Source organism: Apis dorsata, unplaced genomic scaffold (assembly GCF_000469605.1).
Source record: "Apis dorsata unplaced genomic scaffold, Apis dorsata 1.3 scaffold_295, whole genome shotgun sequence".
Classification (NCBI taxonomy): domain Eukaryota; kingdom Metazoa; phylum Arthropoda; class Insecta; order Hymenoptera; family Apidae; genus Apis; species Apis dorsata.
Window position 1 is genome coordinate 1764925 of NW_006263570.1, and position 15667 is coordinate 1780591.

At 29.4% G+C, this 15667-nt stretch overlaps 1 protein-coding gene across 13 annotated transcripts in view; it reads right to left on the reverse strand.

Annotated features, from left to right (window-relative positions):
• LOC102674491 (neurexin-1) overlaps positions 1–15667 on the reverse strand; it is a 425676-nt gene that overhangs the window by 204007 nt on the left and 206002 nt on the right. For all 13 annotated transcript variants that reach the window (XM_031511258.1, XM_031511256.1, XM_031511254.1 and 10 more), the window contains one exon: positions 11314–11340. In XM_031511258.1, coding sequence (XP_031367118.1) covers positions 11314–11340 — 27 coding nt within the window. The remainder of the gene's footprint in view (positions 1–11313; positions 11341–15667) is intronic.

Here is a 15667-nt window from a genome sequence, read left to right on the forward strand (position 1 = left end):
TAAGAAACTATACAATAATTCCAATTACATTCAAAATAATTGTAAAGAAATTTTCGATAGACTGATTTTCTTCCCCACTTAAAAAAGAAAGAATGCTACAATAACGAATATTATTAATATTAAAGCAAGCTAATAGAAATTGCGGAGTAAGATCAACGAGGCGAAAAACAAACCCATATTTTATACGATACCATCAGAAAACGTGGAGAACGATCCTCGAAAGTTTTTTACGCGATTTTCATCCAACCAAGGTTCACTGTCGTTGTCTCGACAGCGTAGAAAGGGAAAAAACAGGTCTGGAAAAATTTTCCTCGGGCTTTGCTCGCATTAAGCTTGTTTACAAAAACCGTAAGAAAGCCGTTTTGTATACAACCGACTTGACACACGATTCAATTTCGACATAGCTGTAAAAATGTCTCCTGCGAAACTTCTGACGACAGTCTTTTTTTTTCTTTTATATCTTTTATTTTTTTTTTTTTCTGAATTTTATGAAATTTAGAGATTGGATTAAAGATGAATTAAAGATGTGTCTTCAAATGATTGGTTTGGAAATTTGTTTAAATCTCTCTCAGTTGTTATATCTTTCAGTGTGGATCAAATTGACATAATATGTAAATTAATGTAAATATATATAATATAAGTTTTATTATATTAATCTCAAGTTGATCAAATTATACGTTGTATTTAATTTCTTGAAAATATATTACATAATAGCATGAATTTTCTATCCATAATATTATTATTTATTTTTTATTATGTTACTTTGACTTGCACGTTGAATAAAATAATATATTGTAGGAATCTTTGTAATGTGATAAGAATATTTATACTAATTTTTAATAAAAAGAAAAATATTTTTTATTATATTAAGTATTAAACTTTTAAAGTAGTATTTCAGAAGTATAATAGCAATGAGATCCCCAAGAAACTGATAAATATTGTATGACTCATTTTTGATTGACTTCTACTACTTATACATGCATATGATTCTGTTTATACGTTCTTTTGTTATATTTCAGAAATTAATATTATATATATTTATTAAACACACAATTTCATTGTGCATTAGTGTATATATTTTCATTTTTAATTCAATATTATATTAAGTCTTTTCTAACTTGAATAATTCATATATATATATTTTTTAAGACTATGTATTTTTCTTTATTTGCTATTTGATCTGGAATTTTCCATGAATTTCAATTGATTTTGAATTGATAGATCAATTTCAATTTTATTTGATATTCAATATGTACATATTTTTAATAAACTATCCTTCCCTTTCAATGGTGAACCAGATTAGAGTCGACTATCTAATCCGTTATTGCATATACGTTTCAGACATTGCCAGCTTTCACGTGTCACATTAGCTTTGGGGAAATCTTGCTCGACAACTAAATCGTGTTAATCAATTTTCCAGAAACTATGCTGAACGTTTCTCCAGAACATTTTTTAGAAACATAAAAATATAAACTCTTACATTTTTATAGAATTCATGGCACATTAACTTTTTAATTTACTTGCTCTTTCAAGATTTCATATACAATATAATTAATTTTAAATTTGTTATATTCTGATTTTATTTTTTTTCATTTGGTAAAATTAAATCATAGAATATAACCTGCATCCATAAATGTAAAAATGATTTACTTTAAATTTCTAAATAAATTACTATTAAATTTCTAAATAAATTTATAAGAAAAAATTGATTATTTTCTGATAATAAATATATAGAAAATAATTTTTGTAAAATAAATTAAGTGTATTTTTTAATATATATTTTTATCTCATCATATCATTCATTTTCTTTTTTATATTCTCTTCCTTTATGATTAATCTCGTATTACATTAGAGAAAGATCCTCATGTCGGTTTCTTTTCAAAGAATCTATCCTTGGGTTTTTTTTTCTCTGAAGCAATCGTTTGGCGAAAGAAATGTCAGCCGCAAGTGGAATTAATCGCGTTAAGTAATTTTCCAGGGCGTGGAGTCGTCGCCGCAGGATCGTAAGTCCGATTTCGTGGACTGCTGAATACGAATTTAGCGGACTCGAATGGAAACTGCGCCGATGGAAAACAGGTTGGAAGACAGGGTTGAGAGGAAGGGGTTGAAAACGTATGGGTTTGCGGACCAAGTAAATTACAGCGTTGGGCTTGCAGCGTGGCGCAGTTTACTTGTTTCATTAATTCTCCCTCTTTCCGCCTCGTGTTGCTGTTTTCCTTGCGTCCTTTATTCTTTTTTTCCACCCCCTTGTTTCTTTATTAGTTACGCTTTTCCCTTATTACCCTGTCGCCTTTTTACCGACCTCGTCTTTTTCTTTGTCTGTACAACTGCTCGTTTCTCTCTTCTCTTTCTTTCAGCTTGAACGCTCTTCGAGTTTCATTTCTTTTTTTCTTTTTTTCTTGTTTTAATAGTTCTAGTTCCGTTCCTCGATGAGAAAATTTTACGGAAAACTCTTTTGAGATTTTTAGATTACCAACGAATAAAGAAGTTAGAAAAATAGATTTGAAATCAGATTCGAATGATAAATAAATGAAATATCGATTTTGATGAATATTTATAAAATTTACGTTATGGAAATTGTTTTCTTTTTTATGTCTTAATTTTAGTCATTTTAGTTATGATAAGTATATATGAGTATAATCATCAAATTATAAATTAATTTTTGTTTATTCAAATCTGATTATAATTTAAATTTCGTTGCATGTCAATTAATTTTTACAATTGCATGATAATAAATCTAAATAATTACAAAATGTATAACTACAATTTATAAATAAATTTTAAATAATGCATGTATAATTATATTGTATACCTATAAGTATAAATAAATAAAAATAATTACAATTACATCTCAAAAACGATATAAATTTTAATACTTATCACTTATACATAAAAATAAATATAATATTTCATTTTTCTCTTGAATTTTCGTTCAATATATATCTATAATTTTCAATATACTTTCAATTCCTTCTATTTTTGTTCATTCGCATGGCCCATTCCTTCCCATTCGTGTCACTCATTTTCATGCTTCTGCGACACTCATGGACACCTTCCCTCCATTTCTATCCATCTCTTATTTATCTTCATTTTCCATTTCATCCACCAACATGCCATCACTACAACGCCTCCTTCCCATTTCTCTTTCGTTCCACTTTGACTCTTTCGAGTCTTTCCCGCCTATCTCTTTCTCTATCCCACGGTTTGTTTTTCATTTCCAATTTCCAACTATATTTTCCATTATTTATCTCGATCACCTAATTCTCTCATCCTCTAAATCTGTTATTCTCTAATTTTCCAACGCTCTAAATCTCTCGTGTTTCGAGTATTTTTCCTGATTCTTTTTATGTCGTAGCATCGTGTACTACTTCCTTTTACTGTCATTTTTCTCCTTTATATTTTACTTTTCGAAACTTAAGAAAGTCTCGGTATTCCAGAAATTTTTATCGATGTTTCTTCATTTTTTAAATAAATCTGTCAGTTTCTTCACAATATTCATAACATTCGAAATTATTGTTTCCATCCTTTTTTCCCTTTTCCGTATTTTATTTTCCTCAATTCAATATTTGTATCGTACTTTTATTCTAGAATTTTCTCCACGATTCGTTATGCTACATTTCTTTTCTTATTATTCTTCTACGTTTCTTTTTCTCAACTCTCGTTTTCTTGTTTCGCCGTATCCAAACGTTCTTATCCTCTAACTCCATTACCCTCCTATTGTCAAACTTTTCCATTCTGTAATCCTTCGACCCCCTTTAGTTTTATCACATTCAATCTTGTCGTCGCCTCTATCTGTCATTCCTTAACTGTCTTATCCTTCAACTCTATCACCTAGTCCAGTTTTTCATCCCTTTCTGCTAACCAGTCCCTAACTTCCTTATCCTCTTATCCTTTAATCCTGTCACCCTTTGACTGTTTCATTTTTTTTTAATCCTTTTATTTTGCTTATTCTATTCCTTATTCTATTCTTTCTATTTATTCTGAAATTTTCCAATTAATTCATTGAAAGAAGCTTCATATTTTGAACTTTGAAATTACAATTACAATTCTATTATTAAAATTGTTATATATGCACATATATATATTGCTCAAATTTTATATTCTAAATTGAGATATCTATTAATTAATTTCTAATTTACTGTACAAATGATTAACTAAACTTTTCAAGGAATACACACATATTTAATTTTTCAAAACACCCCAAACAACCCTCCACCTCCATCATATTTCAATATCGTCAACAACCTCCCTTTTCGAGCGACACTGTCTCTCGTTTCGCCATCTTCCCGTCCCTTTCATCTTCTTTTCCTCCACCCCCGTCTTTGTTAACGACGAGAAACGTTGCGGCCATCTTCGGTTCCGTGCGTTTCCGCTCGCGACCATATTGAACGCGCCGCTGGCCAGAAAAGCGGAGCAGAAATTCGCGAGCTCTGCCCAGACGAGATTTCTCGCCACGAAGAGAGAGAGAGAGAGAGAGCTTTCCTCTTCGTTCCAAAATGATTGTGCTCGCGGTCTGGGATTATTTGTTGCGCCTCGAAACGACCACCGTGAAAATACGCCGGAACCAGATTGTGCACGTGTGCGTAGAGACGGGTAAGCGGATGGGGCAACAACGAGGGAGGAAAGAATTCGAGCGAGGTGGAAAGAACTCTGCGTGCGCGGGTTGAGGATGGACGTGGTAGTTTTTAATCTTGGTAAGGTTTTCTTGTTGAAATTCTTTTAAATTTTAGATCGTTCCCGACGTTGATGAAAGTCTCTTAAAATTCCTCTCTGGTATTTCTTGATTGCATCTCCCCCCTCCTCTTGTTGTTATTGTTGTCGAGGGCTGTAATTAACTCACGCGTTTATTTCGTTATTTAAAAAATATTCGTTCTGGTGCGCGAGATTAAATTCGTCCATCTCGTTAGATCCTTGTTTTTTTTTTTATGTTTATATCATCGTACTGTTTCGTGATTAGTATTATTACTTTGTAACATTGATTGAGATGTAATTTTTCTTTATTTCTTGCTATTTTTATACGTATATACCTTTAAATGAAAATTTGTTCGATCAAAAAAAAGTTTATGTGTAATACAATTTCGTTGCAATCAAAGGCAAAATTAATTTACTCGAATGTTTATAATTATTCGAAGTTTAAATCGTGTTTATTTTATTATATATTTCTCTCTCTATAAAAGATTCATGCATTTATAATTATGATCGTGTAAAAAAATACGCTTTATTCGTTAGGATAATTCGTTCCAATTCTCCACGATTTGTATTTTAATTTTATATATATGATTCTGATTCGAGCCTGATCTTCAGAATCTTCAGATCTTCAGATAGAGATGATATTTTTCTGCGATAGAGATATTTCGCTATCACAATCACTGTTGTTGCGAGTTATGAATGGAGATATCTTGCGTCATAATAATATTTTTACCATGGACATCCTTGTCTTGCATATCATTTATTAGAGTTCAGAATATATTTGAAAATTTGAGTAAAATATATTTTTTCTTTCTATTTATATTCTATTTACATTATCTAAAAAATTCAACTTTTAAATTTTTAAGAAAAAAACAACTATTCATTGAATGATTCATAGTTCCATTTTCTCTCATGCATTATTTGCAATACCATAAATCAATTTTCAATTCTAACAATACTATTCTATTTTTCTTCTGACAAAGATTTATTATTGTCTCCAAATATAACAATCGAACGAAGAAAAAACCAGTTCCACGAGGAGGACACAGAATTCATCAATCCAAACTCCATTCGTTTCTTCGAATTAAATGGTAATCCTAAATTACCATTACCATTTATTCCATCCAAGAATACTTGTATCACACAGTGAATACAAGTGCCAACGCGTGCTCTCGTCTCATTTAATTCTTCCAAATCATTAATACACCGCGAAAACGGCGAAGGGATTAACGATGTAACCGGATTTCACGGTTTTAACGATCCCGACGTCGTCGTTGCGCGGTGGAAAAGCGGTCGATCGGTGCTCATTACGCAATAAAGTTGTGACGGCACACTCGCAAAATGATCTATTCCCATGGCTCGTCTTTCCCCGGCTGAAAATCCACCTCTCCCCGCCATTTCCATCCTCCCCTCCTCTGGCTTTCTTCTCGAGAGCCTTCGTAGATCATGTCGCGCGAAAATAAATGATTTCCCCGTTTTTAACGAGATCGTAAATTACGGCGATGCTCCAAGTGTCTGGAAAGCGGCTCGCGAAAGAATCTTGGCGAGGAAAAAAGCGATGGAAAAATGGCGGGAGGAAGAAATGGTTGATGGTCCATCGGCCAACTTGTTCGAACGAAAAGTTAATGAAAATTAAAAATGGATTTGTTGAGTTTTGCGGAGGAAAAATGAGAAATTATTTGAGAATATTTCGTGAAGAATCTTTTTGACTTTGTATCTTCTTTGATTATTGTTTTTTTTTTTAGAAAGATATTCAAAATATTCGTTGGTAAATATAATTTTATCATATCGTGTAAATGTTTATTGCAAAACGAGGGAAATAAAATTAGAAAGTCGAGAAGAGTTGTTTTTATTATTCGTAAAAGTCTGCAATTGAAATTCGAAAAAGCAGTCAAGTGCAGGCAAGGGCTTGTCAACCAAGATACTTTTCCATTTCCTCAAGAACGATAGTTTGAACGGTTTTCTTTGCCTGTTGGATTTTCGTGACGCGGTTCATTCGAAATTGTCGAAAAATTGATGACAATTTTTCTCGATTTTATTATTTTTAAACAATTAATTACATTTTAAGAATTCAAAACAAGAATAATATAAACTCTTCGATTATTCATAAGCTTCGAAATATCGATACAAATGAATGAAATTTCCAAAGGAATGATACTTTCAACGAACAAAAGTTAATTTAATTAATCTCAATTTAAAATACCAATAAATAAATTCCTATACAAATAGATATTTATTTCTTACTGACAAAAATAAAAGTTTATCCTCTACTCGAATGAAAACTTGGTTTTATTTTCTAACTAGGAAAAAGAGAAGATCAATAGGAGTTATTTAAATATTTTTGAAAAAGAATCGTCGTAAATAATCAGAGGCAGCAACAAAATTATATGAAAGATGGAAGCGTTGGTCTACATATATTCCACATTTTCATCGCTCTTTTGTCCTCACGTCGGTTTCTGAACCATTTCCTCTCTTGTTTTCGACTTCTGGCCAAACACGGTTCAACGGAGAACCGATTTACATTTTGATTTAATTTATTCCATCGTAAACTCATACTGTTCGCCCCACACGTGTACGTGTATACACGCACGCGCGCGCTCTTATCACACCAACAAGGCATCCACCCTTTTTGCGGTGAAATTAAAAACGTTTACCTAGTCGAAATTGAAAGCTTTCGTTCCGAAGAATACACACGGGCGAAGTTTGTGTACGCTTTTGTGTATGAGAGGAATAGACGATAAACTAATAAAATGAATTTGAGTAAAGATTTTGAAATACTACTGAAACTTCGATTTTATGGAATTTTTATAGTGAGAATGTAAGGAAAATTGGATGAAATATTCTTTTTACCGATCTAGCAATTGATGAAATTAATGTTTCGATCACTTTCTATTCTTTTGAACACAATTTTATAACGATGCAAAATTTTAAAATTGTAGAAAAATATTGCCATGAGAAAATTATATTCAAAAGACGAAGCAAGGGATAAATTTCATCCCCTCGAAGAAAATTTCTGTTCAAAAAATAATCAATCCATTTTTAAACTATTATTTTCTCTCATATATAGGAATTTTTATTTCGATTATTAAATGAATTTCTGGATAAGATAATATTCAAATAAAATATAGAAAGTTATTTTAAAGTTATTATACAAAATGTATAAATATATATCCGACTATTATTGTTATATCCTTGATAAAATGAATAATAAATGTGCAAATAAAACGTTGAATTCGATTAATGAATAAAGAAATAAAGAATAAGGAATAAACAAATATTATAGATGAAGATAAAAAAGGAATAAAATTTCATTATACTTTTTTAAATGAAAGTTTGAAGTATAAAAATAAGTATATTCCCACGGGAATGTACTTTTTAGGAGAATTTTGCGCGAAACAATTCATCCACGTCAAATGAATGTCAAGTTGTGTCATGTTAATACGCGCAAATGTGTAAATTTAATTTTCACGAGTTACAAATACGTGGCGCACTAAATTAACCATTATGACATCGCATCGCAAGCTTCTAACGCAAACTACACGAAAATTCGTTATCATTTTCGTTTACCTGTAATATATATATATATATAATATCTGTCACATTCAATTAATTTCTGTTGATTAAGATTGTTTATCGAAAAATATTACCCATTACAAATTTAAACATTTCTACGTGTTTGATCTATCCTCAAATATTCCTATTCAGAAATATTTATATTCTATATTCGTTTCGATCGATTTCCTTTGATAAAATAAACGAAACGAAGATTCGAAAATTATAGAATTATTATTATATATTAATTATTATTATTATTATTATAATATTATATTATATTATTATTATTATATATTAGAAAATTTTAAACCTACATTCAATTATGGAAGGAAAATTTTGAATTTTATTACTCGATCGAACAACGAACGTAATTCGTACATTTTCCATTTCTTTTTGATAAAATTATCAGCAAAATAAAATAGAAAATCATCGACACTATTCACAAATTTACTTTTCTAAATCTTTCAATCCAAATACTGAAATTGGAAGATGATTTCCTTTCCAAAAAATAAACTGATTTTTTTCAATCGAAGAACCAAATTTGCAAATATTTATTACATTTATTACATAAAATAAAAAGAACATAAATTTCAATTCTCATATCCCGTATTCCCAACTTAAATCGTATTCATCTTATTATTCGAACCAATCGAAATAATTCAAATAATTAATTGATTCTGCTATTATTATATTACGTTTATTTCACGGGACAGATACACGATATTATACGAGATATTATCTCGTCACGATATAATATCTCTTCGTACACGTTCTCTTGAGTATCTATGAAACGTGATTTACGTTATTTAAGGGCGGCGTCAAATCATGGACCGTCAAAAGGAGAAGGGGAGCGATGAAAGACGAGAGACGTTTCTACCTTGGCTGGCCCGAAAGCCAACGAGGAAAAGCAATTCCGTACGAGATCTTAAAAGCACGGCGAGATTTCCACGGCGAGGGGAGTTTCTTTGGGCACGGTCCAACTTCCGGCGAAAAATTAATAATGAAATACTATTGGATACGGTCAGGGTCGAGGCACTCTGGGAAAACTTCTCGGCTCGATTTAATAAATGATGACCATTTTTAGCCAGATTCGCGCCACGTAGTTCCGTTCTGTCTCTTCCCGCGATTCATCTTCCGCTCCAGGTAGCGCGCTTCCTGTTACGTATTTTTATCAAGGAGAGAAAAGATTTCTACCGAAGTTGTTTCATAAATTTGAATCTTTTCCTTTCCATTTCTTCTCTTCTCCCTCCTTTGTTTCAATAAAGTAAAATCGTCGTGAAAATTTGAAAGAGAAAAGAAAAGGAGGGAAGGTTTAATTCGCGAGAGAACGATTTTAAAGATTTAAGTAAATTAAGTGATGATCGAAATCAATGAAAGCTGGGGGATCAGATTTTCGCGTCTTTCCAGATCTCGTCGATATACATCGAAGCGATACACAATGAAGACATTGTCTGTAATCGTAAATGCTCGTGAATGCAACGTTTGAATCGTGAATTCAAGCCTCGATGCAATCTCACGAGCAGCGAACCGTGTATTTTCTCCGACTAATCTGATCATTTCGTCACTATCAGTTTCCATTGTATATTCTCGAATATTATCACTGGAAACTAGCATAGCATAGTATTCCAGTGGATAGTTGATGTTTGATGTAAAACGTACTTATCGTCTTCTACTTTAATTGGTATTCTAATGTTCGTCTGGAATCGAACTTTAAATTCGTAAAATTTATTTTTTTTATCTTATATAAAATATTTCATCATTATTTGTAGAAATTTTAAATATTTAAACAGTATGAATCATTTAAATTAATTGAAAAGTACTTTTTTAGAATAAATAATATTAATTTGTGTGAAAGTTAACACTTAAATATTGAAATATTTTTATGAAATTAATATTTTATTAAATTAATCAAATTTCTGCATTGAATGCACAAATATTGATGCACTATAAATAAATATATATATATAATAAAAATTTAAATTAGTTCAATTTGAATATAAAGTGCATCAAGACTTTTATGATCAATTATATGTAACAATTTGATATTTTTTAATCCATACACTTTGCAAGAAGACAAGCAGCATTTCTCGAAGAGAGATTAGAGGAGGAAAAAATACATTTATCTAGAGACATACACAATAGTCATTTCATTTTCTCTTCTTGGAGAGAAATCCTGTTAAGATAAGAGAGATCAAGGATCGGATTATTGCTCAAAGGAAACCGAACGATTTAATGGCATCGTCTGGGTTCTCATCATCTGGCTCCAGGTACCAAAGGTATCGTTTTTATCGACGTTTCGGGAAAATATGTCAAACCGATATTCCAAACTACGTAGAAACCGATGCTTTTAACTCTCGATTAATTTTTAAATTTATGTCAAGACACCGAGGAGGTTGCGATCGATCAACCCCGTGGTCGAAAGCTTTTATTCAACGTACTCTCTCTCTCTCTCTCTCTCTCTTTCTCTCGTATTTACGATTACCAGATCGTGAATTAATGAAAACACACGAATCTCATCATTTTATGCATTTCTTCCACTCGCTAAATCTGGATATAGATGTAATTAAATACGTGTGCAAATTACACGACGTGATATTCGTTCATTTACGAATTTCTAGAATGATATAATTATTATAATTGGATGAAAATGATTTTATAAATAAAATTAATGATACGATGAGAATATATATTTTTTTCTATTATTTTCAATTTCAAATAAAAATGCGTATCTCTTATTATAATTTTTATAGCAACAATTCCTTTATAGAATAAAATTTTTGATAGAAATTATTTAAATAATTAATTATGAAATATTCGTTCTACCAGTGTATATGATTGTTATCTAGAAAGGATAAAAAATAATTGAACAAAAATAGTAATTTCCTCGCGATACTATTATATTATAGTTTTATACTATTATACTATAGTTTTCTATAATTGTACTTCAATGTGATACCACGCATATCACATTTTGCAAATTAAATTAAAAAGAAAAATCAATATCCAATTATATAATATAATTATATAATATAATATAATAATAAATTGGTAAACGAGTTAGTTACTCACCCTGCAAAAGCTGGTGATGGAGGATATCTGAAATAAAAAACAGAAAGGATTGATTAATTTGTTGGAATCCAATAGCACAAAGATAAATACATGATCGATTCAATCGTTTATCTTATGCCACATTCTAATATTATGAAGTTAAAGTATCTCTTAAACTATTGATTTTCTTGTTGTACAAATTGATTTTGAATTTATTATGAATTTAACGAGAAATGCATTTCTTGTATAAATTTACTCTTTTTGCAATTCGTTTTTACGTTTTGAAATAATGGAATTAAATTCAATACGTCAGCTATAACGATTATTTAAATATGGCGAATAAATTGATCAAAAGAAAATTAATGAAAAATTAACGATTGTTAATAGAGGATAATAAGTTAAGCTAGATAATCGGGAATAATCGAGATCTTAAATAGTCATAATTAATCGATCGAGGTTCCATTATTAATTCACCGTTATATTTATCAAAGATTAAAATATTCGTGGAATATCTTTAAAGAGTCGATTCTAGAATCCAAAATAAATGCATTTCCATCTTCATAGTTAGCTCGTTCTATCTTCAACTCTCTTCACCTAATACAAACTTAACTTAATAATTAAACCTCGATCAACATTTTTCACCAAGTTCTATTTTTCTTTTAGAATCAATTTTTCTAAATGTGTCCAACGAATATATAAATATCAATATTTACAATTATTATATATTTATATGAATTTCAATTCAGATTTTAATATTCGTTCAACAATTTTGCAACATCTTTTTTATTTCGATTCGACAAAAAAGGGAGTATTGAAATTCAAAGGTCATTCTCTTGCAGACGCATCGACGAAGATAGCTTTCGAGAATCCGATCGTGGGAAGCTACGAAAAAGTTTCGTGATTATCATAAGAAGTTTTGCGATGTTGGAACGGTTCTCGAAAGAGAGAGAGAGAGAGAGAGAGAGAGAAAAAACGGAGAGACATTTTACGTATTCCTCGACATTGCGATGGCCGAACTTCTGTGTACATCGGAATTAGATACCCAGGCTGAGTTGTCTTCGAGCTTCCACATCGTGCTTTCTGTTAATGGCCGCGCTTTTTTACATTCACCGCAATTCCCTGTTTTGTAACTTTCGTCCATGATTTCCGGACGGAAGGTGGGATGGGGGAAAATGGAGGGCGGCTTCAAAATTGTTCCGTCTCTTTGGTTCAACTGGAATTTTTTTATCGTTCGAAAAATATAAAATTGATAAAAATATGGGGTGATGTATCGATAACGGAATAATTTTTGGTCGATTTAACGTGGCAAATATTTTTGTGATTTGGGATAGGAGAAAGATATTTATATTGTTAAATGATAATTTAAAGAATTTATTTGTTTTTGTTTTTTAATTCGAAGTTGGGATTTTTAAAAAGAAATAATTCGTTTAATTCGATTGTTTAATTCGTTTTGATTAGTATAATTTGAAAGTATTTATATTATTATAATAAAAATATTTAAATTATTATATTTATTGATAGTACTTTCATGTATCAGATATAAAAATATGATAGTAAAAAATAAAATATAATAAAAAAATACTTCAAAATATATAATATATTACGATAGGACGTATTTATCTTTTATAATAAAAATAAAAATATTTAAAATAATTGATATATTTTCATGAAATCGCTGTTTAATATTCTTTCAAATATCTCGAATAATTTTCTTTATTTTTTTCTTAATTTTCCATGATATAGAAATTTATTGATTGAAAAATAAAAATTAATGAATGAAATATATATATTCATAAAAATAGCTTTTAAAGAATTGTGACAAAAAAATAATATAATTTACATATTGATCTTAATAAATTGGTACTACTACTCGTTGACCCAATTTTCGTATAATAACGTTTCCTCTTGAAACGAATTGTCCTCGTTTCAGCACAAAATCTTTTTCTTTTGCAATTGTAAAAAATAAGGAACATTGAGCCAATTCGTTGAATATTAATGTAAGAAGTAAAATTTATTAGATTAAATATAAAAAAAAAATTTGGTTAATATTGACCAATTTTTTCTGCGATAAATTAAAAGAAAAACAGTGTAAAAACACGAAGTAGTAACAATAACTAAATAATACTCTTCTACTCGGTTTCTTTTTTCTTTTGTTTTATTTTAATGTTTTATTTTAAATGTTTTATTTTATTGCTAGAGTGACTTTATTCTAAATTTAAAAAAAGTGGAAAATTTTGTTTTATTCTTTTTATTAGCACACTTTTAGTCACTTAGTTTTCTAGTTTAAATTTACAAATTTTAAGTTTTTTTCCTTTTTTCTTGCAATTTTTTCTACGACAAAAGAGTTCTATTTTCACAAATATATTTCGTCCTTCTATCTTTGTATCTTGAATTTATTCGTTCGAATTTATGCTATTGCTGTAAGAAAATAAATGTTATCAAAAAAGAAAAAAGAAACTTAAAAAGAGAAATAGATATATCTTTCCAACTTTATTTACAATCCTGTATATCGGATATTTATCTTATATCAGATAATCGAAGACTAGAACATAAATAAAAAGATATACATACAAAGATTAAAATATTCAAGAATATATCATCCCTCTTTAATCAAAATGTCACGATGTATAACAATGCATAATTGTTTTTTGAATATTCATCAAATTGTTTCAATTTTATCATTTCTTTGTTGTCTTTTAAGAATAAATAAAATAAACCATTAACACATAATTTTTAATCCAAATAATTAGAAAGTTAATCAAACAGAAAAATCATTGCCAATATCAACAAATGTCAATTATTGCATATTAAAATTTTAATTTTTTAAAAGAAAAAGAAATTAATTATACATCTCACTGATTTATTGTTAACGCGAGAAATTTTCGAGATAAAAAAAATTTCAGCTTCGAGCAACTTATGTGATTTTCTTACACATATACATCGGATAGAGTTTGATATGGCGTAACACTAACATCACGATAAGATATTGTCGACTCTCGACTTGGCAACCCCATTGTTCACCCCTGATCGGTTATCCGCTTCGCTGGTTTGCGATTAAATTCGCTGATGAAGTCGCTGCGATGAAGTTCGATCAAATTCATTACGTTTTGGCAAGGGGATTTTCGTTAAAATGTGGAATTCTAGGAATACAAGAGAAATTTTCACTGGGAAGTTTTAATAAGGTTCTGTCTTTACTTTTATTCTCTTCGGGAAAATGAAGTTGATATAATATTATGTTATATGATCGATGATTCAATTATATTTAAGTAATAAATTCTGTTGAAATAGAATTGTACTTTTTTCTTTTATAAATTGAATATTGTATATGCAATCGTATTGTTTTTTTTATATATATATATATTAATTGTAACAAATTATAACTCAAATAAATTATGATAAATAGAAATCAGAAGATAATTTAAATAAATGAATAATTAAAATTGTTTTTTTTTTATCATACGTGAATTTGTAAGAACTATTCGTTACATTTCAGATATTTTTAGCACATTTGGATTCTAGATATACGTGATAATGTATGTGATGTTTGACATTAATTGATCAAATATCATTACCTGATATGAATATCGGTAATCGTATACTAATTTCGTTGATTTATTACATTTACAAACATTATAGCATAACGTAATTGTATATTCATCAATATTTTATCGTTATATGTAATTAATCATTATGATACACATGCAATAGTAAATTACAGCTTATGTACAAAGACATATAGTTAGTTTAATTATATCAGATGATAATTCGCGATTTCAATAAGAGATTAAAGTCAGATTTTCCTGTTAATATTCTTTAATTAGATTATTTCAATATATATCTAACTAATACATTTTTAATTTAATAGATATTTTATAAGAAACACAAAGAGATTTAATTTTAATTCTCGTTAAATTAAACATTAATTGAAGAATTAATATTTTACAAGAAAAATTATATTTTACAAAAAAAATAAAAGAAAAATTCAAGTAATCAGAATTATTATTCCAAATAAAACTATTTCCTTAAAATACAATCATATTAACCTTAAATACCAATACCTTCATAATCCAAAAATCCTCAATTTCTAACAAATTTCTCGTCACTCAATAAAAAAAAAAAAAAAGAAAAGAAAACTTCGTTCAAAATCAATCTTGAGATCATCTCATATTCTTCCATTCCCAAAAAATATCCTTTGATACTCAAGTTACAAGTTAAAGCCTCGCCATGAGAAAGATTGTGCCATCTCTCGCGTGTCCAAGCGAATATGGTTCCATCGTGAATGCCAATCTCCATTCGCCTGTTTCTCTCTCTCTCTCTCTCTCTCTCTCCGTTTCTCCCGCCACCTTCTTTACATCGAAGGAAAAGCGCGGCGACC